The sequence below is a fragment of the Leopardus geoffroyi genome, chromosome E3 (genome assembly GCF_018350155.1).
Source record: "Leopardus geoffroyi isolate Oge1 chromosome E3, O.geoffroyi_Oge1_pat1.0, whole genome shotgun sequence".
Classification (NCBI taxonomy): domain Eukaryota; kingdom Metazoa; phylum Chordata; class Mammalia; order Carnivora; family Felidae; genus Leopardus; species Leopardus geoffroyi.
The window spans coordinates 40,135,555-40,161,740 of record NC_059340.1 but is presented as its reverse complement, the minus strand read 5'-3'; the positions used below and the strand labels follow the sequence as shown (position 1 = coordinate 40,161,740).

The 26,186-nt window shown below is 64.4% G+C and overlaps 1 protein-coding gene across 8 annotated transcripts in view; it reads right to left on the bottom strand.

The window, feature by feature from the left end:
• Positions 1 to 26,186, bottom strand: part of PKD1 (polycystin 1, transient receptor potential channel interacting) — a 44,012-nt gene that overhangs the window by 12,286 nt on the left and 5,540 nt on the right. For 3 of the 8 annotated variants that reach the window (XM_045460633.1, XM_045460625.1, XM_045460630.1), the window contains exons 2-24: positions 16,957 to 17,028; positions 16,776 to 16,847; positions 16,310 to 16,479; positions 15,282 to 15,953; positions 15,004 to 15,187; positions 13,689 to 13,909; positions 13,170 to 13,285; positions 12,630 to 12,756; positions 12,099 to 12,346; positions 10,925 to 11,680; positions 9,998 to 10,129; positions 9,622 to 9,797; positions 9,293 to 9,426; positions 5,129 to 8,745; positions 4,823 to 4,972; positions 3,593 to 3,736; positions 3,195 to 3,477; positions 2,906 to 3,119; positions 2,650 to 2,848; positions 2,172 to 2,324; positions 1,345 to 1,489; positions 634 to 1,254; positions 180 to 336 (exon numbers count right to left, since the gene is read on the bottom strand). In XM_045460633.1, the coding sequence (XP_045316589.1) occupies positions 180 to 336; positions 634 to 1,254; positions 1,345 to 1,489; positions 2,172 to 2,324; positions 2,650 to 2,848; positions 2,906 to 3,119; positions 3,195 to 3,477; positions 3,593 to 3,736; positions 4,823 to 4,972; positions 5,129 to 8,745; positions 9,293 to 9,426; positions 9,622 to 9,797; positions 9,998 to 10,129; positions 10,925 to 11,680; positions 12,099 to 12,346; positions 12,630 to 12,756; positions 13,170 to 13,285; positions 13,689 to 13,909; positions 15,004 to 15,187; positions 15,282 to 15,953; positions 16,310 to 16,479; positions 16,776 to 16,847; positions 16,957 to 17,028 (8,763 nt within the window). The remainder of the gene's footprint in view (positions 1 to 179; positions 337 to 633; positions 1,255 to 1,344; positions 1,490 to 2,171; positions 2,325 to 2,649; positions 2,849 to 2,905; positions 3,120 to 3,194; positions 3,478 to 3,592; positions 3,737 to 4,822; positions 4,973 to 5,128; positions 8,746 to 9,292; positions 9,427 to 9,621; positions 9,798 to 9,997; positions 10,130 to 10,924; positions 11,681 to 12,098; positions 12,347 to 12,629; positions 12,757 to 13,169; positions 13,286 to 13,688; positions 13,910 to 15,003; positions 15,188 to 15,281; positions 15,954 to 16,309; positions 16,480 to 16,775; positions 16,848 to 16,956; positions 17,029 to 26,186) is intronic. The other 5 variants (XM_045460627.1, XM_045460631.1, XM_045460628.1 and 2 more) reach the window with 3 other exon arrangements.

The window sequence follows — 26,186 nt, the reverse complement described above, 5'->3', positions numbered from 1 at the left end:
CAGGGCGGGTCCTGCTCCCGGACCCCTCAGCTGCAGCCACGCCCGCCTCCGGTCCTCCTGCCGCCAGACCTACTCCCACAGGAAACCCGGTGACCCCGCTGGCGTCCAGCCAGCCGTCAGAGATTAGCCCCCACTGTGGGTCCGCGGTGGCCTGCTCCCAGGGCGGGGCGTGGGCTCACCCTGGGGCGATGAAGAAGGTGTAGGGCCTGTGGTCCCCACCCGCCAGCGCCTCCGGGCCGATCCTCCTGCTGGCTGAGCAGTTGTGCTCGTTGGGCTGCGGCACCGAGTGCAGGTACACAGCCAGGTAGGGCTCGGGCTCCCGGGACAGGTAGTGTTCTAGGGGCACAAGGACAGCATTGGACGGCTGCCCCGCGCAGCTCGCACACCCTGGGGGACGCTCCCAGGCAGCCCTGCAGCCTGGGGCTGGGGGGCTGGAGAGCTCTCTGTTGCCGGCAGCACTCACTGTTGCCTCGTTCCCCGCTGCCCTGGGGCCAGGCCCCGGCCAGCCTATGAAGCAGGAGGCAGACTTTCCTAAAGGTCACGAGTCGGGGGCGGGGGGGGGGGGGGGGCACGAAAGACACCTGCTCACCAAGGGTCCCCCACACAGGTTGGGCCGAGGCCCGCAGCACCCACCGCTAAGCACCGAGTAGGTGAGCTGTAGGTGCAACCCGGCGTCAGGGTTGCTGTCCTCGGGGACAACCACAACTCCGACCGAGGCCTGCGGCTGGACGACGGCAGAACCGGCAGGGGTGTGGCAGCCCCGTGCAGCCTGGTCTGAGTTGTTGGGTACTTTCACGGTGATGGCGCGCTCCGAGGCCAGCCGGCCAATGGGGATCTGGGCCCCGGCCTGCGTCTGGAAGGCCATGGACGCCACCTTGGTGGAGACAGTATAGTTGCTGATGTAGCCGAAGGGGAAGGGGTTGGAGTCGACGAGGATGATGAGCTGTACCACATCACTGAGGTTGGACAGGGCCCCGCTGAAGGCCTCGGGGATGGAGAAGTGGCAGCCGGGAACCGAGGCGTCGCCCTGGCAGAGCAGGCTCAGCGGGTCTGAGCGCTTGCCCTGTGCCACGATCTCCTCGCCGGCCAGCGTCAGGGGCTCCTCGTTGAGCACGCGGGAGCGCATGAGGATACACATGAGGGCCGACGACAGGTGGTAGGCCCTGGACGCCACCATCAGCGACGGCGGCTCTGCGCCCAGCTCTGAGGGCTGCGGGCCCTGCACGTCCGCGCTGGCCAAGTGGATGAGGTCACCTGTGGGAGGAGAGGTGGCGGGGAGGGCTCAGAGGGGGGGCAAGCAGGGGCGGGGGTGGGGAGCACGCGCCTGCCTGGCCCCGGCCGCACCTGTGATGTTGAGAATGCTGTCAGCAATGGCCGTGGGCGTGCCGGTGCCCTCGGCGGTCTCGGCCTGCAGGATGTGCATCATGCCCTCGAGCTTGTGCAGCGTCTTCTTCAGACACGAGCGGCACACGAGCTCCCTGCTGGACACCTGCAGGGAGGCCAGATGCCGTAGGCAGCCCTCCTCCGGCCTGGCTTAGCAGGGCCAGCACCCCCCGTGACCCCTCAACCCACTTCAGTTCCGTCACACCGGCCACGTGGCCCAGGCCTTTCCCCAACACCCTTCACGCTGCAGCTGGAGAAACCACCCCAAGCGTGGGTTCTAGCCATGTGCCTCCCTGCCGAGAGCTCTTCTGTGGTTTCTCCCCACCCGCGGGCGAGGAAGGTCCAAGGTAACGCGGTCCTGCCACTCGCCCTAATCCGTGTGCCTGGCCACGTGTCACAGGTCACCTCTCCCGCCTGGGAAGGTTCTCTGCCTCCTTCTCTGCTGAAAGCTGTGCAGCAATTTCCCGCCACGCAGAGGCACAGCGTGCCCCCGTCCCCATCAAGACTGTGCTCGGCTCAGCCGAGCCTGGTTCTCGAGTCCTGGGCGACAGTGGTGGCTAACCGCTTGGGGCTGCAGAAGCCCGATCAGGTGTGACCATGGGCTGAGTGGGAGGGCACCGGAACAGCCTCTTCACGTGTGCTCTCCTTAGAGCCAAGCCGCTCCTTACCCCTAGGCCACCCTGCACAGTCGCACCTGCGGCTCACATGCTTAATGGCCAAGGACAGGCACACGGCCAGGGAGACATGGCCAGGACAGGGGCTGCCACGGGGCCCGAGGCCCACCCTACCGTGCACTGGGCCAGCGCCGCAGCAATCTGCCGGATGTCATCCACGGTGTTGACCCGCAGGGAGACCAGAATCTCCGTGACGTTTTTGCGTATCTGGGCTTGCAGCTGCCGCCTGGGGTCCGACTCTGCTGACGAGGCCAGCGCCTGCTCGTGCTGAGGGCAGTGAGCACAGGGGAGCCCTCAGGGCAATGGGCAGCTTCACTGGCAGCGACACAAGTTGTCTCAGCCACTAGAAAACTCGGGCAGCGGCTCAAACCCTGTTTCTTCAGGGACAAAAGGGGGCTTAGGGGGCTTTCCCAGGACTTCTCATGGGGGTGTGGAGGGCTGGCATCGGGGGAAGGGTCCACAGGCTGGGACTGTGGAGAAGAGGAGTTATTTCAAGGAGACGAGTCAGGGGGCCAACTGCTTGCGAGGCAGCGAAGACTGGCCCGGGCCCATGCTCCCCACCGAGGGCAGATTAGAGGAGGGAACTCCTCACCCCTGCGCTGGCCTCGTTGAGCACAGTGATGAGGGCCAGAGAGTACTCGATGACATGCTGGGGGTCAGCCTGTCTCAGTAGTCTGGGAAGCATGCTCTCCGTGAGGCTGTGCAGCCAAGTCGTGAGGTCCAGGGGGCCACCTGGCAGGTCACTAGGGAGTTCGGGCAAGGTGATGGCCAGAGACCTGCGTGCAGAAGCTCTCGGTGAACAAATGGCAGTCCCCGCTCCCACCTGCCCAGATCCCGCGCAGGCTCACCTATTGAGAGCAACCACAGCGGCGCCTAGCTGGTCCTGCACGACCACGGCCAAGTCCACCTGGAAGTGTGGTGCAAAACCAGGCGGCAGCACGGCTCCGTAGGCAGAGAGACTGCCCCTGTAGACGCAGAACTCTTCGCAGTGGCCCTGGCGACAGCGCCGCAGCAACAGGGCGTACACGAGTGGGGCGCCTGCGTCTTCCGCATCCTGCCAGCCTGCGGGCCCCTCAGTGTCAGCGGCGCCCCAGACTCCCTGCGCCGCGCCTCCCTGTCCCCTGCAGCTGTACTCACCTGTGCACTCGAAATGCACCTTGGTGGTGAGGGCGCGCACGGCGTCCAGCGGGAAGAGGCGGCAAGAGCCTCCGCGCGGGGGCCGGTTGGCGGAGAGGCGGATGGAGGCACAGCCCTCTTCCTCACCAGAGCGGCCCAGCACCGTGAGGGTGAACGTGTAACCCTCGCCGTCCCGCAGCACGCCGCGCCGTACCACCAGCCGCATGCCTGAACTGCCTGTCGACGTGGTCGTCTCGTCCAGCACCAGCGTCTGATTGCTGAAAGTACGCGCCGCCCAGCGCTGCAGAGCCAGGGGACAGAGACCAAGGTGCTGAGGACCGGGAGCAGCCCCGCCCTGCCCCGCCCAGGCCCCGCCCCCGCGCGGCCCCGCCCCGCCCCCCAGTCCTACATTCGCTCACCCCTCGCTGGGAGCCCCCGCTACAGTTGTCACAGCGGCCCTCTAGGTACACATAGGAGCTACGGCTCACTGCGTACACGGCCTGTGCCTTGCAGGACACACACTCCAAGGACACAAGGGGCACCCGACCCCTGCGGATCAACACCTGGGGACAAGATAAGAAGCCACGACCTGAGCCAGGGCCTCCACTCCTGGGGCCCACACCCTGAGTCTGCACAGGGCAGTCAGCCCCGGCCAGGCTCCCCAGGGGAGCTGGGCCTCTGGCCTCTGCCCTGATGCTGTTCTCCTGGCTGGGAAGGCTCCTCCCTGGGCCCTGCCGGCACCTAGTTAACCCGGAGTCCAACTTCCCAAGGCTCCGTGGGCTCAGCCCTGCTCAAGTACATTCGTTCCGTTTTTGATGTCTCCCAGTCTGGAGGATGGTGGTGGGCACCCAAGAGGACAGAGTCCACCTCGTGTTTATTTTCCGTAGCACCCAAAACCCAGCTTGGGCCTAGCACACACGAAGCACTCAGGTAGTCACCTGTGAACAGGATGGATGGACGGACGGACGGACCCGTGGAGGAGAAACAGAACGAATGCCACGTGTGGGGTGAAGGCGGCCGTGCTCGCTGCACAGCCCCATCTGAGGTCAGTCCCACCTCAGCCAATCCAGGCTGGACCCCGCTCCGAGCTCCCCCGTCCCCACACAGCCCGTCCCAGGCACCAGCAGCACCTCGCGCACCTGCCGCCATCGGCAGGCCGCAGCAGCGCTGGCCCCAGGGGCCGCTGGCACCTCGGTCCTGACCTGCCTGGAGGGTGCAGGGGGCAGCAATGTTGAGCACGTGTCCACCCAGGGCTGAGAACAGGCTCTTCCTGTTCAAAAATGAGGACACCCATGCTCTGGGAAGGGGGCCGGTTTCCTCACTGCCTTTGGTGCTGCTGGAACCCCTTACTTCTCACTAATAAATACCTAGAGCACCCAGGACCCCTCTAAGCTCCGGAAGGCCGCAGCGCTTCCGGAAGGAAACAAAACTGAAGCAAAACGTTTTGTTAAAGAGAATCTGTATCAATCAAATGTAGTAACTCACAGTGAGAACCAACAGCTTCCAGAACACCAAAACACAGGAAACCTTCACCAAGAGTGTTTGGCATGAATGGCCCTGTGTGCTCAGCCCTTCCTGGCTGTACCTCGGCCACCCCGGGGCCCGGATCTCCGCCTTGCTGGGCTAAGGACTGGGCCCGTGGCACCCACCGTCTGGTTTGTGGCCTCCTCCTTCCGGCCTGCCTTCCACACGGTCAGGTTGAAGGTGTACTCCACGCCAGCTTGCAGGCGCTCCCGGGGGACGGTGACCACGCTGCTCCCCCGGGGCCCAAAGGTCAGAGCGCACCCGCCAGTCTCACTCTGTAGCCACAAGGGAAGGGGTCGTGAGACCCTGGACGGCTTCAAAGCAGAGCCCAGCCCCGGGCACGTTTGGAAGGCCCCCTGCCCCTCCGAGGCTCATCCGCACGAACGACCAAGGGAGCCAGAGGGGACCTCACACCCCCTTGTGCACCGGACCTGCGTTGAGGCCACACAGGCCCAGTGGAAGCTGAGTGGCGTCTGGTCGCCGTCCTCCAGGTTGGGATCGTAGGACTTGCTCCCATCCAGCACCAGGTCCTGAGTGTCCGACCACACACGGTACGAGCCTCCCTCGATGATGGGCACCAGGCGCTCAGGGACCACTGTCACATTGGCTTGGATGCTCCGTGCCAGCGGGGTGTCCCCAAACGACACCAGGAACACAAAGCAGTAGTGGCCCACAGGCAGCGCCAGCCGTGGCACCACCAGCTGGGGCCGGCTCATGTCCACGCTGGGCAGAGCCACGGGGGCCATGCGCACCGGCCGATGGCAGCCAGCGGCACGGTACACCTCCCACCGGTACTCCGTCTGGTAGGTGACGCAGTCACGCAGGTTGACGTGGGCTTCCAGGTAGTTGCGCTGGGAGCGCCGCATCAGCACCTGCGGGGGCAGGGCCACGTCCACCTCGGGCTCCCTACAGGCCAGCACGTGGACGGTGACCGTGGCCTGGGCCACGAAGAAGCTCACCAGGTTGGACGCATTCACCTCCACGCGGTAGTCTCCAGGCTGCAGGTAGGAGTGTTCGGCCCAGGGCTCCTCCGTGTCCTCCGCCGGGGCCCCATCCCCGAAGTCCCAGCGATAGGCCACACGCCGGGGGCTAGGGCTCGTGGCGGCCTCGAACCGGGCCGAACGGTTGGTAAAGCAGCGGCCGCTGCGCAGCACCACGTGCTGGATGGTGTCCTGGACCTCGACCACGAGGGTGCGGTTCACGCCACCCAGCTCGTTGAAGGCGCGCACGTGGATTTCCAGCAGCCCCGCGGCCACGGGGGTGTAGGTGACGTCGCGGCCTGACAGAATGACCAGCGAGTCCCCCTGGACCTTTTGCAAGGAGAAGTACCACGCGTAGGCCACGCGGGACCCCCGCTGCACGCGGGCCGTGAAGTTCCTCTCCGTGCCCGTGGGGATGCCTGGCTCACAGCAGTTGGGCACCTGGAGCCCACCCACCGCCTCTAGCACCAAGATGCGCACCTGCGCCTGGGCCCGGCTCACGTGGTTTTCCGCCTGCACGCTCAGCGTGTAGTCCCCGGCCCGGGGGAAACTGCGGGAGAAGCGGGGCCCGGGCAGCGCCTCCGTGGCGGCCCCGCCGACCTGCAGGTAGAAGCTGACGGCAGAGCCGGCGGCCAGCAGGACCTGCAGGTGGACCAGCTGCCCGGGCGCCACCACCTTGCTGCTGGCCCACAGCACGAGGCCCGCGACGGGCTCTTCCACCGTGAGCTCACGCGTGGCCAGGCCCCAGCTGACGGCATTGGAGGCGTTGAGCCGGACGGAGAAGGCGCCGGCGTCACGGAAGACCACAGAAACGTGCTGGCCGTGCCTGCTGCCACCCGGCACCGCCCAGCACCAGCTCACGTCGGTGCCTGAGTCCAGCTGCCCCCAGAAGGGCACGGCAGAACCCGCCGCCACGAAGCTGCCACCCAGCTCGCCGGCCCTGATGCTGAGGCCACTTACGGGCACCTGCACGGCCACCTCAGTGGTGGCGTTGGCCGAGCCCAGCTGGTTCCTAGCCGTGACCGTGACCAGGTACAGGCCGGGGGTGGGGAAGGTGTGGGTCGTGGACGGCTCTGGGGTCTCCCAGCTCAGTCCTCCCTCCAGAGACCAGCTATAAATGACGCCGCTGCCCCCAGCCAGCTTGGCACAGAGGGTGACGCTGGCATCGACGGCGGCCGGGTTCGGGGAGGCGGCTGCGGCCAGCCACCCCACAGGCTCCACAAAGTCCACCGTGCGATTGGCCAGGGCACTGCCCAGCATGTTGGCGGCCCGCAGCTGGATGTGGTAAGTGCCGGCCTCGAGCACAGTGAGCGAGAAGGCTCTGCCGCTGCCGGCCAGCGCCGGGCCGCCGTCCCGCTGGGCGGTCCAGCTGTAGGAGATGTTGGTGCCGTCCCGGACCACGGCCTGCAGCTGCAGCGTGCGGTTGGTGGGAAAGCAGCAGCCGCCTCCGCCCCCCACCACCTGCAGCCCCTCGATGTGCTGCAGGACGTAGACAAAGATGCTGTCCTGGGCGGCGCCCACCTCGTTCTCGGCCGTGACGATGATGTTGAAGGTGCCCACCGAGCGGAAGGTGTAGGAGATGGTGGGGCCCCCGGGGATGGGCGTGCAGCGGTCGCAGAGCACCCAGGAGTAGCGCACGTCGCTGCCGGCCTCCAGGGAGGTGGCGAAGCTGACGCTGCCGTTGAGGGGCACCACCGTGCGGCTGGCGTTGACGCTGAGCCCCCGCGCACGCTCCCGCACCGTGACGTTCAGCCGAGCCTCGCCACGGCTCACCTCGTTCCACCCGGTCACGCGGACGGTGAAGTGGCCCGTGCTGTTGTAGGCGTGGGTGACCGCGGAGCCCTCGAGGAGCCCACCGTCCCCCAGCTCCCACAGGTAGGTGGCGGGGCACCCGCGGCCCACGGCGGAGAACAGGTACGGCTGCTGCAGCTCCAGCACGCGAGAACCGTTGACCCGGACAGCCGTGAGCTCCACGGGCTCCTGCACCTCCACGAGCGCGGAGTCGTTGGCAGCCGAGATGTTGTTGGATACGGCAACCGTCACCAGGTAGGAGCCAGAGGCCGGGTAGGCAAACGTGGCCTCGGGGCCCCCGACGCGGGCAGGATCCTCAGTGCCAAAGTCCCAGGTGTAACGGTAGAGGAACGGGGGCCAGGCGCGAGCCACCCACCGGGCCTCGTCCCCGAGCCGCACGAACTGCCTCTCGGGCCACAGGGTCACGTTGCCCAGCTCGGGCTCCACGCAGACGCTGGTGAAGTAATGGGCCTTGTTCACGTGGCTCGAGAGGACCAGCGTCAAGGGGAACGTGCCGCTCCGTGTGAAGTTGTGCGTCACTGTCGGGTCCCCCGAGACGGTGGTGTTGGAGGAGCCATCCCCGAACGTCCAGTCAAAGACGTAGTGGGTGGGGTCCCCAGTGACGTGGGCCGTGAGCCGGGCGAGGGGCTGCACAGGGATGCAGGCCGCAGGCTCGATCCGCAGCACCTCCAGGACAAACACCTGCAGGGGCAGGCTCAGCGCCAGGCGGCCCGCGGGGCTGGACGCTCCCACAGTCACCGTGCAGTTCCGTGCCCGCAGGTACACGTGCTCCACCGTGGCCTCAGGGCCCGTGAGCACCGTGCCGTCCCCCATGTCAAAAGTCCACGTGACATTGTCTCCCGACTCCAGGGCGGCGCTGACGGTCACAGGTGCGCCCTGCTCCACAGACGGGCTGAGGCTCACGCTCAGGCCCCGAAGCTCCTCAAAGACACGGATGCCGACACGTGCCGCCACGCTGCTAACCGTGTTGTTGACCTCCAGATGGACGCGGTACGCGCCCCCTGAGCTGTATGTGTGGTTGACCTCCGGCCGGTGCTGCGTCACAGCTGGGGAGCCATCTCCGAAGTCCCACGTGTACAGGATGCCCCCAGATGAGGGCAGTGGGTGTGGGGCAAAGGTGACAGACTGGCCAGCCACCAGGACACGGCTTCCCACGGCCACAGCCACAGCAGGCAGGGTGGCACGCACGCTCACAGACACTTGCCGCGTCAGGTTCTCGAAGGCGTTGGACACCAGCAGGGTCAGGTTGTACTCACCTGGGGAACAGGCCTGAGTGAGAACAGGGCCAGGGCCACCTCCACCACCTGCTTGGCGAAGCCATGACCTAACCCCGTGCTGCTGCGCGCCAGGGCCCCTCGGGAAGATAGAACAGGCCCTCGGTCAAAACGTCAAGGGAGAATGCCCTTGGGCCCTGTCCCGGGAGGTCCTCGCAATGGGGCCAGTGCAGGGTGCCACAAGCAGAGGGCAAGACGCGGGGCTGGGGCATAAATGAGATGGGAGCAGACCCTCCCTGGTGAAGAGAGAGGGTCGGTGCAGGGCAAGGATGGTGGGGTCACCAATGATCACTGTGCATTCTGCGTGTGAAACTTCTGGAATTTTAAAAATAAAAGGTAACTCCCTTCTGAGCCAAAAGTGGGTCTGAGTAGGGGCCAGGAAGGTCCAGTTTCTGCCCAAGAGACTTGAATCACGGGGCTCAGTGGCCCGGACACCACTCTTTCACTCTATTAAGGGCCCCAGGCCACCAACCCAGACTGGGCAGAAGGGGGCTGTCCCCACGGCAGGGTGGCGGGCCCCAGCGCTCACCTGGGATGGCGTAGGCGTGTGTGACATTGTGCTCCACCAGCACCTGGGCGACCGCAGGATCTGGCACCCGGAAGGACTCATTGTACGGAGGCTTGAACTGGCCAATCACCTGGTCCCCGTCCCCAAAGGTCCACCTGCCGGGCCACAGGCAGGCAATGAGCAGGCTGGAGCGGGAGCACGCTGGGCCGGCTGCAGCCGCTCCCCTCTCCCAGGGTCCCATGTACCCACCACCTCCTGGCAGGTGAGGAGGGGTGGGCTGGGGGAGAGCCGGGCCTCAGCCCCACAAGGGCTCGGCTGGCTCCACTGCCCGCCAGACCAGGAGCACTCACAGAAAAGCCACCTCCACAGCCGAGTCCACCAGCACGTGGGCAGCCAGTGCCAGCGTGGCACTGGGGGGCAACACGGGTGGCACTGCAGACACCCAGAGGCCCCTCATCCTGTTCATCCGCTCCACGGTGACGTTATAGTTCACGGTGACATTGCTCACATGGTTGGAGGCCGTCAGCTGTGGGGACAGGTAGCAGTGTGTGGGCTGCCAGCCGGTGGCGAGGAGGCCCAAAGCAGCGCAGTCAGAACCCCACCCTGCACTCACCCGCGGCCAGCCGAGGGGTCCTCGGGAAGCAAAGCGGAACAGAAGGCCAAGATGAGCACGGCAGTCCCGGTCCCGGCCCCGCCCCCGCCCCGCCCCCGCCCCCGCCCACCCACCGAGAGCTTGAAGACAGCAGCGCTCTGGTAGATGACGTTGAAGACCACATTGTGGAAGGTAAGGGACTGCTTGTCGTCTATAGTCCAGCGGAAGGCCACGTCTGAGCCGGCGTCCACCATGGGGCTGTACCTCTGCAGGGAGGGCACAGTGTGGGCGGCGCTGGGGCTTTGGAGACCCAATTCTGCCCTAAGCAGAATTCCACCACCTGGACACGCCTCCCCAGGGGGTTTCCCAGGCCAAGACTTCAGACACCACGGGAGGTGGAGGGCAGGGGGAGGGGGGTGGGGGGCCTAGGGGGCCACGTGTCATAGGACTATGGGCTGACATGCCCTTTGACGTTTCAGTTCCTCCGGCTTCCTGTCTGGAAAGTGATCTAGCACCAGGGACAGAAAGAGCCCACCATCTGAGTCTCCATGCACCCTGTCCCCGGGCTCCTGCCCGGGGCCCGCAGTCTCAGCACAGGCTGCTTGGGAAGGCACGGGAGTCTCAAGAGGCCTTGTGGTTCTGGGTGTTTACCCGAGTCAGCCGACAGAACAGGTGTGAGCAGGGAGCTGAGGTCAGAGGCGGCCCTTCTGACAGCCCGTGTGCAGGCCGTAGAGCTGGTGGCTGACCTGTGCGTGTGTGGGAGGGCGTGGGGGGACACCCCGAGCAGCAGGTATGGCACTGACAGCAGCAGGGTGACATGAGGACCACCGCCCCGCAAAAGCACTCCCTTCGGCATGACGGGAACACAGCAGGGGCCTTGAAGACACTCAGGCTCCATGAAGGTAGAGCTGCTTGGGGGCCGTGGGAGAGACCGCAGATGCTCAGAGCTGCTGTTTGACAGGTGCTTCCTCGCTAACTCGGGAACTAGCGCCGGTCTGAGGAGCCCAAGAACAGAACCTGCCCAGAAACCAACCCCGGGCCGCCTTCCCCGCCTCACTCACCACCAGGACGCCTTGCAGCACCCGGGCTTCGGGGCTGGGTGTGGCCCGGAGGCCGCAGATGGGCTCCTCGGCCTTCACCTGCAGGCTGAGGTTGGCCCGGCCGGCGCTGTTCTCCACCACCACCTCCACCGTGTGATCGCCCTCGCGGAGGCCAGGCAGGGCCAGCACCGAGAACAGGGTGGTGTTGGCCTCGAGAGCACAGCTGGGCACCAGGGCAGCCACCGGGGCAGGGCAGGCGGCCTCAAAGGGTGCGCTGACATTGCCCCCAGGCCAGTGGGCCGTGGCCGTGGCGTTGGTGCCCAAGTCTACCCGGAGCACCAAGACCGAGCCGTTGGTGGGCACGTAGAGGCGGCCATCGTGGGGGGTGGGATAGGCCACACGCAGGCCAGCCACCGGGGAGAGCACATCAAAGTCGCAGGACAGGTTGTGCGTGGACACGCTGTTGCCCACTGTGGCCCGGACCTCATAGTGCCCAGGCCGCCGCAGCCCCGGGTTGGGCCTCAGGCCGAGCAGAGGGGTGAGGCGCTCTGTGGCGGCGAGCAGCCGCAGGGCGCAGGCGGGGCCGGTCGGGGCCACCTCCAGCTGGGCGGGCAGGTGGGCCAGCCAGGCCGAGGCCACGGCGGACAAGTACGGCGCCTCAGGGCCAGGGGGTCCGAGTGCCGGCGAGCAGTGCAGGAGGGCACCTGGTCCAGCGTCGTGCTGCAAGGTGACAAGGTCACCGGGGAGCAGGGGGCCGTCCTGGCCCTGGAAGGGGACCTGCAGGAAGGAGGCGGGCTGTGTCGGGTCCTCACAGCGGGACGCTGCAGGGCGGGGGGCTACAAGGGAGCACAGAACCAGGGGCTCCAGCAGGCAGGCGGGATCCACCTGGGGTAATCTAGACTCACACCCACAGGGGGCCCGGCTCTCGGGCACTCACTCACTCACTCCCCCAGGCCGGGGGCTGACAGACAGGCTCAGAGGGATGGGCCGTGTGCAGGGCAGAGGGCCAGGATGCGGGCCAGGCAGGGGCAGGACAAGCAGAAGGGCCCGGGTGGCAGCTTCTCATGCTGGGGGGTGAGCAAGGACAAGGACAAAGCCGGAGAAAGGCAGGGGCCTGGTGCGCCAAGTGGAAGAGTGTACTGTCTGTGCTTCAGGGAGAGACCCAGGCCTCAGGCAGCAGAGCCAGCACACGTACTGAGTACTGGGTGGGAGGGCCTGCCGGCACGGAGAACAGAAACTCCTTCCAGAGCACACAGGAGGTCCCAGGGGGCCCTGGCCCTGACGTGGACGCGTTGGCACAGACCCGGGGCCGGCAGAGGGTGTCCGGTGACAGGGGGATACCAGTTTGGGGGCACCAGCGTCCCTCTGGGGTGCACGCGGGCACCGGCCGAGCCTGGCTCTCCAGGGACGCATTCTCAGGCTCCCCGCCATGTCCTGGGGCCCCTGCAAGGAGAGGAGGGGTGTCAGGGACCCCCCACCCCCAGGGAGACACGAGGTCTTGCCAGGCAGCACGCCCACCCTCACCCCCACCATCCCTCCTCTATTCCTCCTAACACCAGGCCAGCTGACTGACTCAGGCGAGTCCCGGCGACACCGAGCAGGAGTCGGTTTCTCTACAGACCCCACTCTGTGGATCTCAAGGCTAGAGACCAGTCCAATAGCCAAGGAGCCACTACACGTGATGGCACAGACAGGTCCCCACTGCCCCAACGGGACGGAGCCCCACCTGCTCCTCCCTCGGGCCGGAACACCTGCAGCCGCAGCTGGGCGGGTCGGTGGAGCTCCTGAGTGCCGAACTCGGCAGCGATGAGGAAGGCTTCTCTACTCAGGCCCAGGCTGGGGAACACCATCACCTGGGGAAAGGGGGACTGCTCAGCTCCACAGACCCCAGCCCCCGCCACCCCACCCCCCCCGCACCCACTGGGTCAGAGGGGAAGGAGCCCCCAGACAGGGCTTCACATTGTGGCTAACGGTCACTAGAGACAAAAAATCAGGTCAAAACCATCTGTGGGCAGCAGGACCCTGACCTTGTTTTTTAAAAATCCACAAACACCCAGAGAAAACACTGAGGAGCACTCACAGCTCTCTGAGCTACCCGGGTGGGTACCTCTCCCCTGTGCACGGCAGTGGGCTTCCTACGTGTCTCTCCTTGGCAGGTAGGACGTTAAAGGTCCAGAAAAAAGAGCTTGTTTTTCAGAGACACTCAAAAGCCAGGCCAAGGCTAAGTCTCCAGATCAGGTCGTGGAGGGTCCTGGGGTCAGCCTACCTCGACAGGCTCCTGGGGGGCTGACAGGGCCTCCTGCTGTGCCAGGGGACTCAAGGGTCCCTGCAGGTCTCCAGGGGGCGCTCCCACAAGGAAGTTCTCCGCATCCCACACAGGACCTGGGACAGCGCGTGTACGGTAAGGTGCTGGTCGCGGGCCAAGGAAGAGGGTGTCCACGGGTCCCAGGCAGGGCCAGACCCAGGACTGAGCCACTTGTCGGTAGCCCCCCAGCCCCCTCCCCCTCCGTCTGCTTCATCTGGTGCAGGCTCAGGTTGGGACAACAGGTGCTCAGCAAACACCAAACCGACACTGAGCAGCTAGGAAGGAGCCTGGGTGAGAGACGGGACTGTCCTGGGGCAGCCGGGAAACACTGCGTGTTTGGGGGCTGGGGGAGGGGGGGGCGGGACAGCCATGCGGAGGAGCTCCCAGGGCGGCCAGGAGACCTTTCATCGGTTAGGGAGGCAGCTGTCCTGGTCCAGGACACAAGGTGCCCCCTAGCCCCTCCGGTAGCCCCAAGCGCACCTCCAGGCCGGAGCTCACAGACGTAGCTGTGGGGCACCGAGCACAGGTCCGTGTTGCACTGCCCCGCGGGCCCAAGCCGCACACAGCGCTCAGCCGTGGCAGGGTGCGGCTCCCCAGGCAGCCAGTTCTGGCAGCTCTCCAGGCTGAAGGCCTCACCCCGCACGGCAGGGCCCGCCTCAGCCCCCTCCACAGCCGAGAAGCCAATCCACACGTCCAGGCTCCTGCAGGCAGATGGTGGGGGGAGAGGGCACTCGGGGGGGCTCTCCAAAGACACCCCTCCACCTGCCCTGTCTCTCTGGGGGCTTCTTCCTCGTTCCCTACAGCAGCCCCTCAGGTGAGACCTTGTCCTTCCCCCCACTTTCGAGACGAGGAAAAACGAGGCTCAGAAAAAGGACCTGGCAAGCAAGGCGGTGGCAATGTCCACCCCCACCTGCCCATGGGGCCAGGGGCCCAGCTGAGGGCTCCTTGCCGGGAGAGGCCTCAATGTGGCCAAAGGCTGCACACACCCACGCTTATTCCGTGAGAAGGCTCCAGGTGTTGCATTTGGGGAGCAAGACGCCTGAACATCAGCTCCCCAAACGCTACTCCTCACAGCTCTGACAAGGTAGGAGGGCCCTCCTGGAGACTGGGCTGATAGACACAAGGTCAGGAACGGGGACAAACGATGGCACACGGAGAGGAGTGAGGTGCCATGGTCAGAGCCAGGCACTGGGGCCCGGCTACCGCCAGTTAACCGAGTGACCCTGGGCAAGGGCCCGGACCATTCTGGGCCTCGAGTTCCTCTGGTGGACGCTGAGGATGTCGCTGTGGATGCGATCCACACTGCAATCGACACCTCCCCAAACAGGGACTCTGGGAGAAGCAGGCGTCCAGCCTCCATTCCCTTCCCAGCCCTGGCAGGTGCTGAGAGCAGAGGCAGGGGCGAGGCCTGCTATAGGAGAGCACATTTCCTCGCAGGCCTGGGGGGACGAAGGCGTCCAAGAGGTTCCTTGTGCGTGGGTGGCCTCCATGGTCACACCAGAACTGTCCCTGCCCCTGCCAGGAGGGGCTCGGCAGGGGACAGCAGGGGGTGGGCAGCACGTGGGACCTGTGATGCATCCCCTACCCTACCCGTACCTCCACATCTGTGTCTGAAACGCTGATGAGATGGTGTCGGATGAGCAGGGCTCCCAGGCCCCACTCAGGCCGGCCGGCCGGCCTTGGCCCCTCCAAGCACCCCCACCTCTCCTGATCCTCCTCAAGACTTAGGCTCTGTCTCTGACCCAGCATTCCGGGGATCCCACCTCACAGCCTGTCTGGGGGTGGGGGCAGGTACCTGGTGACCTGGGAGACCAGGAAGCGCTGGACGGCGGGACTGTCCACCATGGCCAGGGCGGCCCCGGCCCACGCCCGGCACTGCTCCTGTGCCTGCAGCCAGGCGGCCTTCTCGGCCACCAGGCGGTAGCAGTGCCCATTACCGGGGAAGATCACGGTGTCCGAGGGGCAGAGCGGATGCACCACTGGGGAGTCAGCAGGCAGGGATGGGGGCATCAGTGTGGGCCCAGCCAGGACTGCCCCACCCATTCCAGCCCCTGGGGGCGAGAAGGCACCCACCTCGACCTGGCTCCTCGCCCAAAGACACAATACTGTAGGTGGCTTCCAGGCCGGAGCCACCACGATTTCGGACGCCAAGCTTGAGGCTCTCATCACTGAGTACCGAGACTGGACACTCGAGCTCCAGGGCAGCAGGGGCCGCCTCCACTTGCACCTTGGCCCCTAGCTGGGCTGAGCCAGCCCCCAGGGCCAGCACGGCTGTCACCTGGTAGTGGCCGGGCAGGGAATAGCGGTGAGTGGTGGCAGGACCAGCAACATCCACCTTAGGGGAGCCGTCACCAAAGTCCCAGTGTGTGGAGCTGACGGGCAGGGAGGCAGTGACATGGAAGGCTGCTGGCTGGCCAGAGGCCAGGGGTCCTGGAGGCCCCACCAGGGCGGCCCCTGGGGAGGCAGGGAAGACGTTCTCAAGGAGGGTGGGGCCCCCGCAGGCAGGGGCGAGGGGCAGCGGGGGGCTGGAGCACAAGGGTAGGCAAGCCGAGGAGGCGTTGGGGGGCTGGGCCGCCCCGCACAGGCACCAGCCCTGGTCCGAGAGGGCCCCGAGGCCCCAGCCAGCCGCAAAGCAGAAGGCGCCGCAGGCCTCGGGTGCCAGCGGGCCCTCGTGGGCAGTGGAGAAGGCCACCGGCACCGCGGCACCAGAGCTGTTGTCCGGGAGGCAGGCGATGTACTCCTCACCTGGACAGAGCAGACAGCCTGGTCCTGGGCAGGCCCCGCCCTTGCTGCACCCCTGTCCCCACCCTAGGCTGGTCCCCAGGCAGGCCCCACCCCTACGGTGTCTGTGCCCCATCCTAGACCCCAGATCACGTCGCCACCACCCCCCCCGGCCTGGCACTCACCACCCTCCCCTCCTCCCACCTGCACTGCTCCCTTGACCCCCAACCTCGTCTGTCTCAGCAGCCACAACTGCTGCCCAGGTGCCTCTGTTCCCAGAGTCCCACCTGCCACCACCCCCCAGGCCGGTGACCCTGGAACACCTACGGGGTCCTAGCCGACAGAGAAGGACCCAGCTGGTCACATTCAGCCATACTCACCACAGCCGCTATCTGACAATGGGACGCCGAGCAGGGGCCGGCCAGCTAGGGGGCCGGGCCCGGCACACGTGGCCGCCTCGGGCCGAACCACGCGAACCCGCTGCTCTTCCACCCAGCGAGGCAGCCACGCCAGACCACAGTCACACTCCAGTGGGTTTCCGCTCAGGTTTCTGCAGGAGGCGCAGGGCCGGGCGCTCAGGAGTCGGCAGGGCAGATGAGGGGCCCTCAAGGAAGTCTGCACTGGCCTCGCCCCAGGGAGTGGGCGCCGGGGGCGCCCCGACACACACAGCGTCCCACCACCCCGTGGCAGCCCGCCAGGCCCTCGGAGGGCTCCAGCAGGCGAGCATACAGCCCTCGGGGCCTGGTCTCAAAGGGGAGTGGGCCCGGAGGCCAGGGCAGGACGGCAGGGAGGGTTACTGGGGGCCTCAGGGTTGGCTACCAACACCCACCAAAAACCACAACTTACATTTCACTTAAATTAAATAAATTAGCAAATAATCCTTCTTCTAAAGTAGAAATCTTGTTGTTACTTATGTCCCTGGAAGAAAAGGGGGATTCAGCCGTGTCTGACGGGAGCCCCCATAACCGAAACGGTGACAGGTAGCCACCACCTGACCCCCCCCCCCCTCACCAGAGGGGACACTCACAGCTCTGTCAATGCAGAGAGGTTCGCCAGGAGCCCAGCGTCCAGTGCCCGGAGCAGGTTGTGGGACACATCTCTAAGGAGCAGAGCGGCCACAAATCAGTGCCCGAGCCCCGGACAGGACACGAGCAGGTGTAGGCCCAGGCCCAGGCCCAGGCCCACCCCCAGAGGCTTCCTCACAGCCACAACTTGCAGCCTCCCACCCCCCACTCACTACACTTGGGGCCAGGGTATGGGATCCAAACAAAGGAGCAGGAGAAGGCTGGGAGCCCTGAGCGCGCCATCCACACCCCTGTCCCCACCAGTCCCCTACCCCCTGGCCCAGCATGGCAGCCCAAGGGTCTCCAGGGCCAGGGGCCCAGCTGTTGCCGGCTCCAGGAAGGAGATGGTCTCAAAATGCCCTGAGACACAGCGGGGCGCAAAGACCGATAAAAGGAGAAGACCCTGGTGGACAACCCCACAGCACAGCAATGCCAATGGAACGCAGCCAAGCCCAAGGCTAACAGGACCCCAGTAAGAACACAGTAGTACACAGGTTCAACGGGAAGCATCACCGGGCAAGAATCACCACGAAACGCAGGTTTACGCTATGTTACACCGAGCTGCGTGTGCTGGGCCCTCCGGAGACATATTGACCCTGCAAGAGTCCACTCAAGGACACAAGATTAACACAGACAACACTAGCCACCGGGAGTGAGAGACTGACCTCAATAAACCCCAGGAGGTTCAAAATCAAATGTGACAGGGGAACGTCTCAGCAGTGGGGAAAAACAAAAACCAAAACCAAGACCCAAAGTTAAAGGTGACACTCTTCTAGAACCGAACAGACTGAAAGGATACAGGAGGACGCGACAGACTCTTCACAGCACGAAACGACAGGCAGAAACAAAACATCCGAGCCAGATGATCCAACTACAGAAAAACATGCAACCTCCACACAGAGTATCAATAAAATCAGAAAACGAGCCGAGAAGAGCGCTAGCAATTTAGACAAGGGATCAAAGGCCCTAATGCCCTTTGCACACACACTGCTAATAAACGGTGAGGACTACAGGGGAAAAAAGACTTAAAGAACATGAAATTAGTGAGAGAAACACAGAGGTCACAGACGGACGGAAAAACCGTTCCCTGTGGGTAACAACTGGAGACACCCCAATGGAAACAGCACGATAGACTTTTATCCAAGTTGTGAACGTTTTCAGAACCGTGACCCCTGGTGCTGGCGACGCTGGCCCCACTCCTCCAGGAGAGTCAAAGCCTTTCAGGCAACACGCTCTGTAGCCAAAGATTCCTGGCTGGCCTGGGGGTGGAGGCCACGGTGGCCCCTGCCCATCCACTTCTTGGGACAGAGACCCACGGACCACCCTGACCTGGTGAACACCTCTGGTCACCTGCTCCACTGCTCCCCTCACCCCTTCCTCAGGCTCACGCATGTCTGAGTAGACCCTGGTCACGGCCTCCAAAGTGATGACACCTGGGCCTCCCACCCGCAGAGCCTCTGCCCTTGCAGATGTCACCTCCCGCCCTCTGAGGTCCCCAGAACACCTCTCACCAGCCCTACCCCTGCCCCCAGTGACAACCCAGTTGTGCAGAGGCCAGGGATCCATTGATGCCTCCTCCCAGCCTAACCATTCCTAGGTCCTGCCAACCCAGCTCTTAAAACGCTCAAAACTCCCGCCTACCCCAGCCACAGCCCAGTCCAGACACCCCACCCCCGGACACCTGCCTGGCCCCCACCCAGCTCGCAATAGTCACCCTCTGAAACGGGTCCTGCTCTGCCCGGCCTGCTCCAAATACAGCAGGACCTTAGTCAGAACACGCTGGTGTGAAATCAAGGTCCTCCCAGGAGCCCAGGCACTGAGTGGCAGCTGAGACCAGGCCTCCATACAAACAGGCCCCCAAAAACACAGAGAAAGGGGAGAGTCCCGGGACCTTGCAGGCTGGGGTGGCTGGAGCAGTACCCCTGCCTGGCTTGCAATGCCAGGAACCACATCCGGAACCAGGCTGAGGAAATGACCCCCACCATGGCCCCTGACAGCTGCTTCACCGTGGAGACCCGCTGGCCACCCAGCATCTCATGGCAACCAACAAGGGCCTAGGAAAGGGCAGGACCAGCTGGAGCCCTCTCACAGGGCGGCACTGCCGCCCCCCCCCCCCAGGAGCCAGGGGAGCCGCAGAGCCCCTCCTGTCACCTGTGGGGCAAACCAGGCTTTACAGTCAGAGAGCCTGGAGCCGCCGGGCGGGGGCAGCCCCCTCAGGGGCAAGAAAAATCCAGGCGCAAAATGCAGCCCCTCTCTCTGCAACTGGACAAACGGAGATCTAAAGGAAGGGCCGGAAAGGGGTGCACAGTAACAACTCGGTCTTTTTTAAGTTTATTTATTCATCGAGAGAGAGAGAGAGACAGAGAAAGAAGGGGACAGAGAATCCCAAGCAGGCTCTGCGCTGTCGGCACAGAGCCCGATGCGGGACTCGATCGATCCCACCAACCATGAGATCATGACCTGAGCTGAATGAAGTCAAGAGGCGGGGGCTTAACCCGACCGTGCTACCCAGGGGCCCTGGTAACGTCTCAATCTTGGGAGCAGGCAAGTCCCCCCACCCCCCCGTTTCCCATACTCATTCTGCCCTTGAAAGACAAGAAACGGGGTGTGGAGACTTCCGTGCAGAAAAGGACAGACTGCCCGAGGGGACCTGGGATGGGGGCTTCAGAGGGAAGCAGACACAAAGGCAGGTGGCACGGGGGGCCAGGAGCCCCACTGAAGAGCAAGGCCTCCTCCACCCTGAGGAGGTGTACTGTGACTGACAATGGGCTCAAGGCCAGAGCCCTGCCCGTCCCAGCAAGGTGCCCCAGATGAGGCGCTGGCCTTAGCGAGCCTCTCGGTTTCCCACGGGTGGGAGGAGAAAACTGTGTGTGTGTACGTGCGTGCGCACGCGCACACACACGCACACACACACACACACACACACACACCTGCTCGTGTAGGTCCCAGGAACTCCAACAATGGAGAGGCCTGACCCTGCCAGGTGGTTCCCAGGATGGGCTGGGCAGGCTGGGAGGCCAGGGAGACACAGCCGGCCTCACACCCACTGGTCAACTACGACGTTCTGCAGTGGCAATGGCTGTGTCATGAGAAACTTCCATGAGACCTACGGATGGACCCCCGGATGTCTGAACTGAGGCTGGCAGGGGGCCTGGGCCTCTGAGGGACAATCAGGCTGCGGCGGCATGAGAACCAACAGTCCCAGGAGAGAGACGATCCGGACAGATGCGACCTAGGGATGGTGGTGCACGGGGTGAGAGTTCCCAGGAGAGCTTCCCAGCTTGGGTCTCAAGCACAAGAGGAAAGAAAGAAGGAAAATCCCTAAAATGTTTTTCCACATCCCGTTTTCTGGAAAATCCATCATGAGTGGCAGCTGCTGGGAGCCGCCTGTGGTGCCTGAGAAACCAGGGCAGCGGGTGGGAGGGGCAGGTCGAGCCTGGGTCCCAGGCCACTCAGCCAGCACCCACCCTGGCCTGTCAGGGCACCACTGTCCCTGGCCTCATTGGCCTGTGGCTCCAGGCCATCCTCGGCCCAGTTAAGTCCTCCATCCAGCTCCGCCTGGCCTAGCGCGCCCCACTGAGGCTCCCTTCCCCCACATGCGGAAGGCCCCACCGTCATGGTCACACAGTCACGGGCACTGGCCACGTGCTCCTTGCCTTCCAGGCCCCAGCTGAGCCCCTTCCCCCACCCCAGCACTCACCTGGGCCGAGCCTGGCCCACAGTGCACAGAAAACACCAGCAGGCTCCCCGGGACCCTGCTGGCCAAGGTCCCATACCCTAAGGGCAGAACCAGGACAGGAGCCAGGTGCCACACCAAAGGTCCTGAGCCCCAGCCCCCAGCCTGCCCAGATGTGGGAGCATCTGCGTGGGGCAGGCCACAATGACAGTATGCACTGGCAGGGATGGGAAGAGCAGAAGGGACCCTGAGGGGGAGCCCTGGGGGGACGCGAGAAGGAGGAAACTGAAAGGAACCCACAGACCCAAGGTCCCAAACAGCCACTTGTCCACATTTCCATCTGTTCTTGCCATCACTGCTCTGGGGGAACACCAAGGAGGCCTCACGCCAGCCCTGCTCCAACCCCCCAGCCACTAGGACTTCCGCTGCAACCCCCAGGTGACATCATCACAGTCTGACACCCTGCCCCTACACCGGGGTCCTGCAATGCAAGGGGGAGACACAGCACGCCCAGGGAGCCTCTGCCGCAGGGGCCCAGCACAGCCAAGCACAGCAGTGTCCGGCCCCTCCTGGGAGGAGGGCCAGTAGCCTGGCCAGACAGCACCCTTAAGAGGTCCTGGGGCAAAGAGGGCCCACCCTCTGGGCCAGCTACACACTCCCGGGCCCCTCCGAGGCCCACACAAACAACCTCCAGGGACCCCAAGGCCCAGGCTGCAGGGGTCAGGCCAGCTTAGGGAGGAGGTGGGTGACCTGGGGACACACACACCACCAGGGGGCAGGCACACATCCGTGACAGCACAAGACACATTTCACCTCCCCAGGCACTAGGGATCAGGCTCAGAGGCTGGCCTTCCTTCTCCTCCCCCAAAGTCACCCAGCAGTCACCGGGGAGCCCAGTCTGTCCCCCTGTGCCGGGGTGGTCCTGACTCCCCCCGCTTTCCAGACCAGACATTCTCTCGGGCCTTGGAGTTCAGGCATCCAACCGCATGTCCCTGTATGTCTGGGTCTGGTCTTTCCTGCTCAAAGCAGAAGCCTAGTGGAGGGATCCCTGCTTCGACTACGGAGCTGGAAGTGCCGGCAACAGCTGCTAAAGGACCCCATCCCATGAGCCACGGCAGCTCCCCTGTGCCCTCTGCACACAAGGCTCAGCACTTACGACCCGCCCCTGCTCACATCCCAGGCCGGGGAGGGCAGGGCGGGGCAGGGAGAGATCAGAAGGGGCTGCACTGGTAAAGTGGAGTGGGTCAGGGTGTGTGAAGGTGGAAGCCTGAGGATAGGATGGCCACAGTCAGCACATCCTGAGAGTTCCTGAGTCTGGGGGGTCTCCCAGAGCAGTCCCCTTCTAGAGTGGAGGAGCCAGAGGCCCAGGATAAGCTGGGACCCTGTCCCGCAGCCCTGAGCAGCCTCAGTTTCCTCCTCTGCCAAAGAGAGGAGTGGCCCCTGTGCCCGCTCCCTAGTCCAGATGCTGGGCGGGGTCTGGGGGCCAGCCGGAGCCCCCAAGGAAACATCTGCACATTCCAGACGCATGTGGTCAGCGGCGGGGGTGAGTGCCAGGCCCCAGCCTGTCACCCCCACCCCTGCGCTGGCCGCCGCACTGGAAACAGGGCTTGGGGGGGGGGGGTGGAATGAGCTCTGGAGGGGCCTCTGCAGAGGTTATGTAACCCACTCCTTGCGAGCCAGCAGCTGCCTCCTCCCTCTGGCAGGACAGGACGGCCTTGCTGGAGGGGGAGAAGGTACCCCATTCCCCATCCAACGCCCAGGGCTCCGTGCTCCTCCCTCCATCCCTCCCAGGCCTCCTGGAAACACAGCCTGGGCTGGCCTGTCCTCTCCCCGGAGGCCCCACAGGTCTCATCAGCCCAGCAAGGAAGAACCCCGCATGCCCCCCTCCCGCCCTCAGGAGCCAGGCCCAGGCACAAGGGGAGAGGCCAGAGTGCTGGACCTGGGCCCCCACCGCCCCCCCCCCCCCACCGCCTCACTAGCAGCACTGGGGGCAGGCGGCTGGGAGCCCAGCACCCGAGCCAGTTTGAGTGTAATAACCTCATTCTGTTTTCATTCCATCTATTTATGGTGAGCAAGGCTGGCTTCCAGGACCGGAAATGATGATGTTTAAATTAATGAATTCAAGTTTAGGAAGGAGCGGATTTGAAGACAAACATGCCGAGTGGGCCCATGGGGGAGGGGCAGGGGCAGGCTCTCTGGGGAGAAGGGACAGGGAGGGCCCCTCCGGCCCCAGGGCATCAGCAAGGGGCTGTCTCAGCCACCAAGATGAGGAGGAAAGGCCTGCCGAGGGAACCTTCCAGATCCAGGAAGTGGCCCACATTTCTCAGCATCTTATGGGGCCCCCTCACCCAGGCTCTGCCCTCCCACAAGTGGACCCTCACCAGGACAGGACACGGGTATCTGGGGTGGTGATACTGCTGGCCTAGGAAGCCCTGGGACCACAGGCTGGGCTGGGGCATGGGGGCGGGGGCGGGGGGGGGGGGGGCTCTGACCTGCAGAAAGGAGATGAAGGTATGGGGTGTCCCCCACACTAGGAGGGAAAGACATCCTCTGGAGGAGAGGTGTTCCAAGTTCAATTCACCAGAGGTAGCCACCTTCAGGGCATTAACAAGGCAGGGCTGCCCAGGAGAGGGTCCAGCTTGCCCCTCCACCCACAGCTGGGAATTTGGGCAAGGGGAGGAAAGGACCAGTAAAGTGGGGGGGGGGGGGGGGGGGAAGCAGCCTCCCTCCAGATCTGGCACCGTGCCTGGGTACCACATCCAGACCTGTCACAGCCAGCCAGGAGCACACACCATCCCCTCCCACAGGTGGTAGTGCTGGGGCTCTGGGAGGCCACCCTCCTCACCATCACCTCCCAGAGTCGGAAGACCGGACAAGAACAGCTGGGCTCCTCCCCATTTTGGCTGGGGAGCTGGCATGTGGCCTCTGGCCTTCCAGGGACACAGACATCACCCACTCGGCTGCTGGGCAGAGACGACCGTGCAAACCAGCCTGACAGCAGGGTTACAGAGCAGTGCGAAGGCACCAGAACCTGGAGGCTGCCAGGGCTGTTAGCCTTGCCCTGAGCACTGGCCCTCGTCCCCTGCTTAAACCAGCAGGAAAAGCTGGCTTCTGGCCCTGCCTCAGGACAAAGCCCTTTCCAGGGTGGCCCCCAGCACCCTGGAGCGAGCTCCGTGCCTTCAGGGCCCAGGGGGGCTGCTAAAGCCGGAGCCACCACACTTGTCCAGGCCGGGGCCCACAGCACCTCAGGGAGAGAAAGAGCCCTGCCCACCTTGGCCACAGATGCAGCCCCCTCCCTGGCACGGGCGGCTGGGCACCACCGGGCCCCTTGGCGGAGACGGCTGCCAAGCCACAAAGAACGAGGTGTTCCGGGAAAAAAGGACGTGAGCTGCATTTTCCAGCTGCGTTTTGTTCGGCAGCAAGACTGCAGGCACGCTCGGCCGGCGCCCCCGCTGCACGCGGCCCACCCCGTGGACACAGCCCCGCCTTGGCCGGCTGGAGACACACAGGCACCCAACTCGGAGGGCCAGGCCCCAGTGTGCCCGGGGCCAGACGGCCGCCACCACCCCAGACAGCGGCAGGACACACGGGGTGTTTTCATTCCAGAGTGCTCAGTGGGCTGGGCCCGTCTGGGTTCCCGCTGCTGGCGCTGGCCACTGCAGAGTGTTCCGGAAAGGAAAATGTGCATCTCCATCCAAAATGGCTTCCTTACTTGACACCAAAGCCCAGCCAGGGTCTCCCTCGAGAGCCAGGGTCTCAAGAGCCGTGGGGGAAACACAAGTGGTGGGAGAAGTACCCCCCCCTCCAGTCCCAGGGGTAGCCCGTGGGGGCAGGACCCACGTCCCGCAGGGCCACCCAGCCAGCTGTGATAGGACAGTGGCCAGAGACTCACTGCTCAGGGCCAAGGCAGAGCGAGAGAGAGAGGAGGAGGAGGCCCCTACAGGAGACGACACTCTGGTCTCGGGGGAGAATCACAAGATGAGCCTGCAGGGAAGCAGGAAAGGGAACCCGAGTCTCACCAACACCGGGCACCTACACTGCTAGCCCAAGGGAGATCACAAGGCTGTGCCATGTGCGTGACCACAGGCAAGCAGCAGGAGGGTGCCAAGCGGCTCTCGTGGCGCCTGGATCTCAATGGCGCCACATCATCCCAGGTCACAGAACAAGGTGACCATGAGAATTCACACATTCTGTATATACCTCCAAGCTTCCAAGCGTCACGAATCTGTACTCAAATGCATCAGAAACACAAACGCATAAAACTGAGATCCACACACCAGAGGAGCGCACCAGGCCTCACGAATCCCCACCGCTGCGCGACCCTGCGTGGAAGGCACCCCCGAGGTCAGACCAGGGGCGGCAGGAAGGCTTCTGGACACCAGGCGTCCCTGCGGTGGGTGCTGAGAGTGTGCAAGGGTCCGCCTGCTGGGGCTCCCTTGTGCCTGCCTCATCGGCCGTGGGGTCTGAGCAATGTGCTCAGATCTGAGTCACCAGCACATGTGCTCCGGGGGTCCTCTCCTCGGGCTTTTGTCTGTCAGCGGGCAGGTCCCAAGGACCCACTTCCCGGCAGCCGGTGCTTGAGGACAAAGTAACAGGCTCCAAGAACATGGGGGAATAGAACTGAGGGCCACTTGGGCAACAGTTACGATCACTGTGGCCTCAGCACCGAGCCTTGTGGAGGAGCCCACAACCCCAGGAGGGCATCCATTCAAGGTGCCTGCCTTGCAGGTGTGGAGACTACAGCTCAGGAAGGCTGAGTGACTCAGCCAAGGTCACGCAGAAAATGGGGGAGCTGGGGGGCGCCTGGGTGGCTTAGTCGGTTAAGCGTCCGACTTCAGCTCAGGTCATGATCTCGGGGTCTGTGAGTTCAAGCCCCACATCGGGCTCGGTGCCGACAGCTCAGAGCCTGGAGCCTGTTTCGGATTCTGTGTCTCCCTCTCTCTCTGACCCTCCCCTGTTCATGCTCTCTCTCTGTCTGAAAAATAAATAAATGTTAAAAAAAAAAAAAAATTTTTTTTTTTAAAAAGAAAATGGGGGAGCTGGGACGTGACCCAGGTCTGACTTAGGGCCAGAGTCCCGACTCCTGGGTCCCCACGCCTCCCTCCTAGAACCAGGCAGGAAGTCAGCGGGAAGAACCACAGCGTGGATGGCCAAGGGAAGTCCAAGGAGGGAGTTGGGCCCAAGGGCTTCGCAGGGCAGGGCCGAGCAGGCAGCTGAGCCCAGATCCCACCCAGTCCCTCTCAATCCCACTCAAAGATGTCCCCACTGCCACCTCGTCGAACCAGGCCCCCGTGCGCAGCTCCAGGGCTCTGCTCCAGAACGTGCTGACAAAATCACTTCTCTGCCACAACTCCCCAGCCATGTGACCTGAGGAAGTGACTCCACCTCGGGAAGCCTCAGTTTCCCAGTCTGTGAAACGCATCAAGTTCCAACCCCACAGCACTATGGCAAGGCACTGAGAGATCAAGGACAGAAAAGGCTTAGCAAGGAGCCCACAACATGGCAACACAGAGGGAG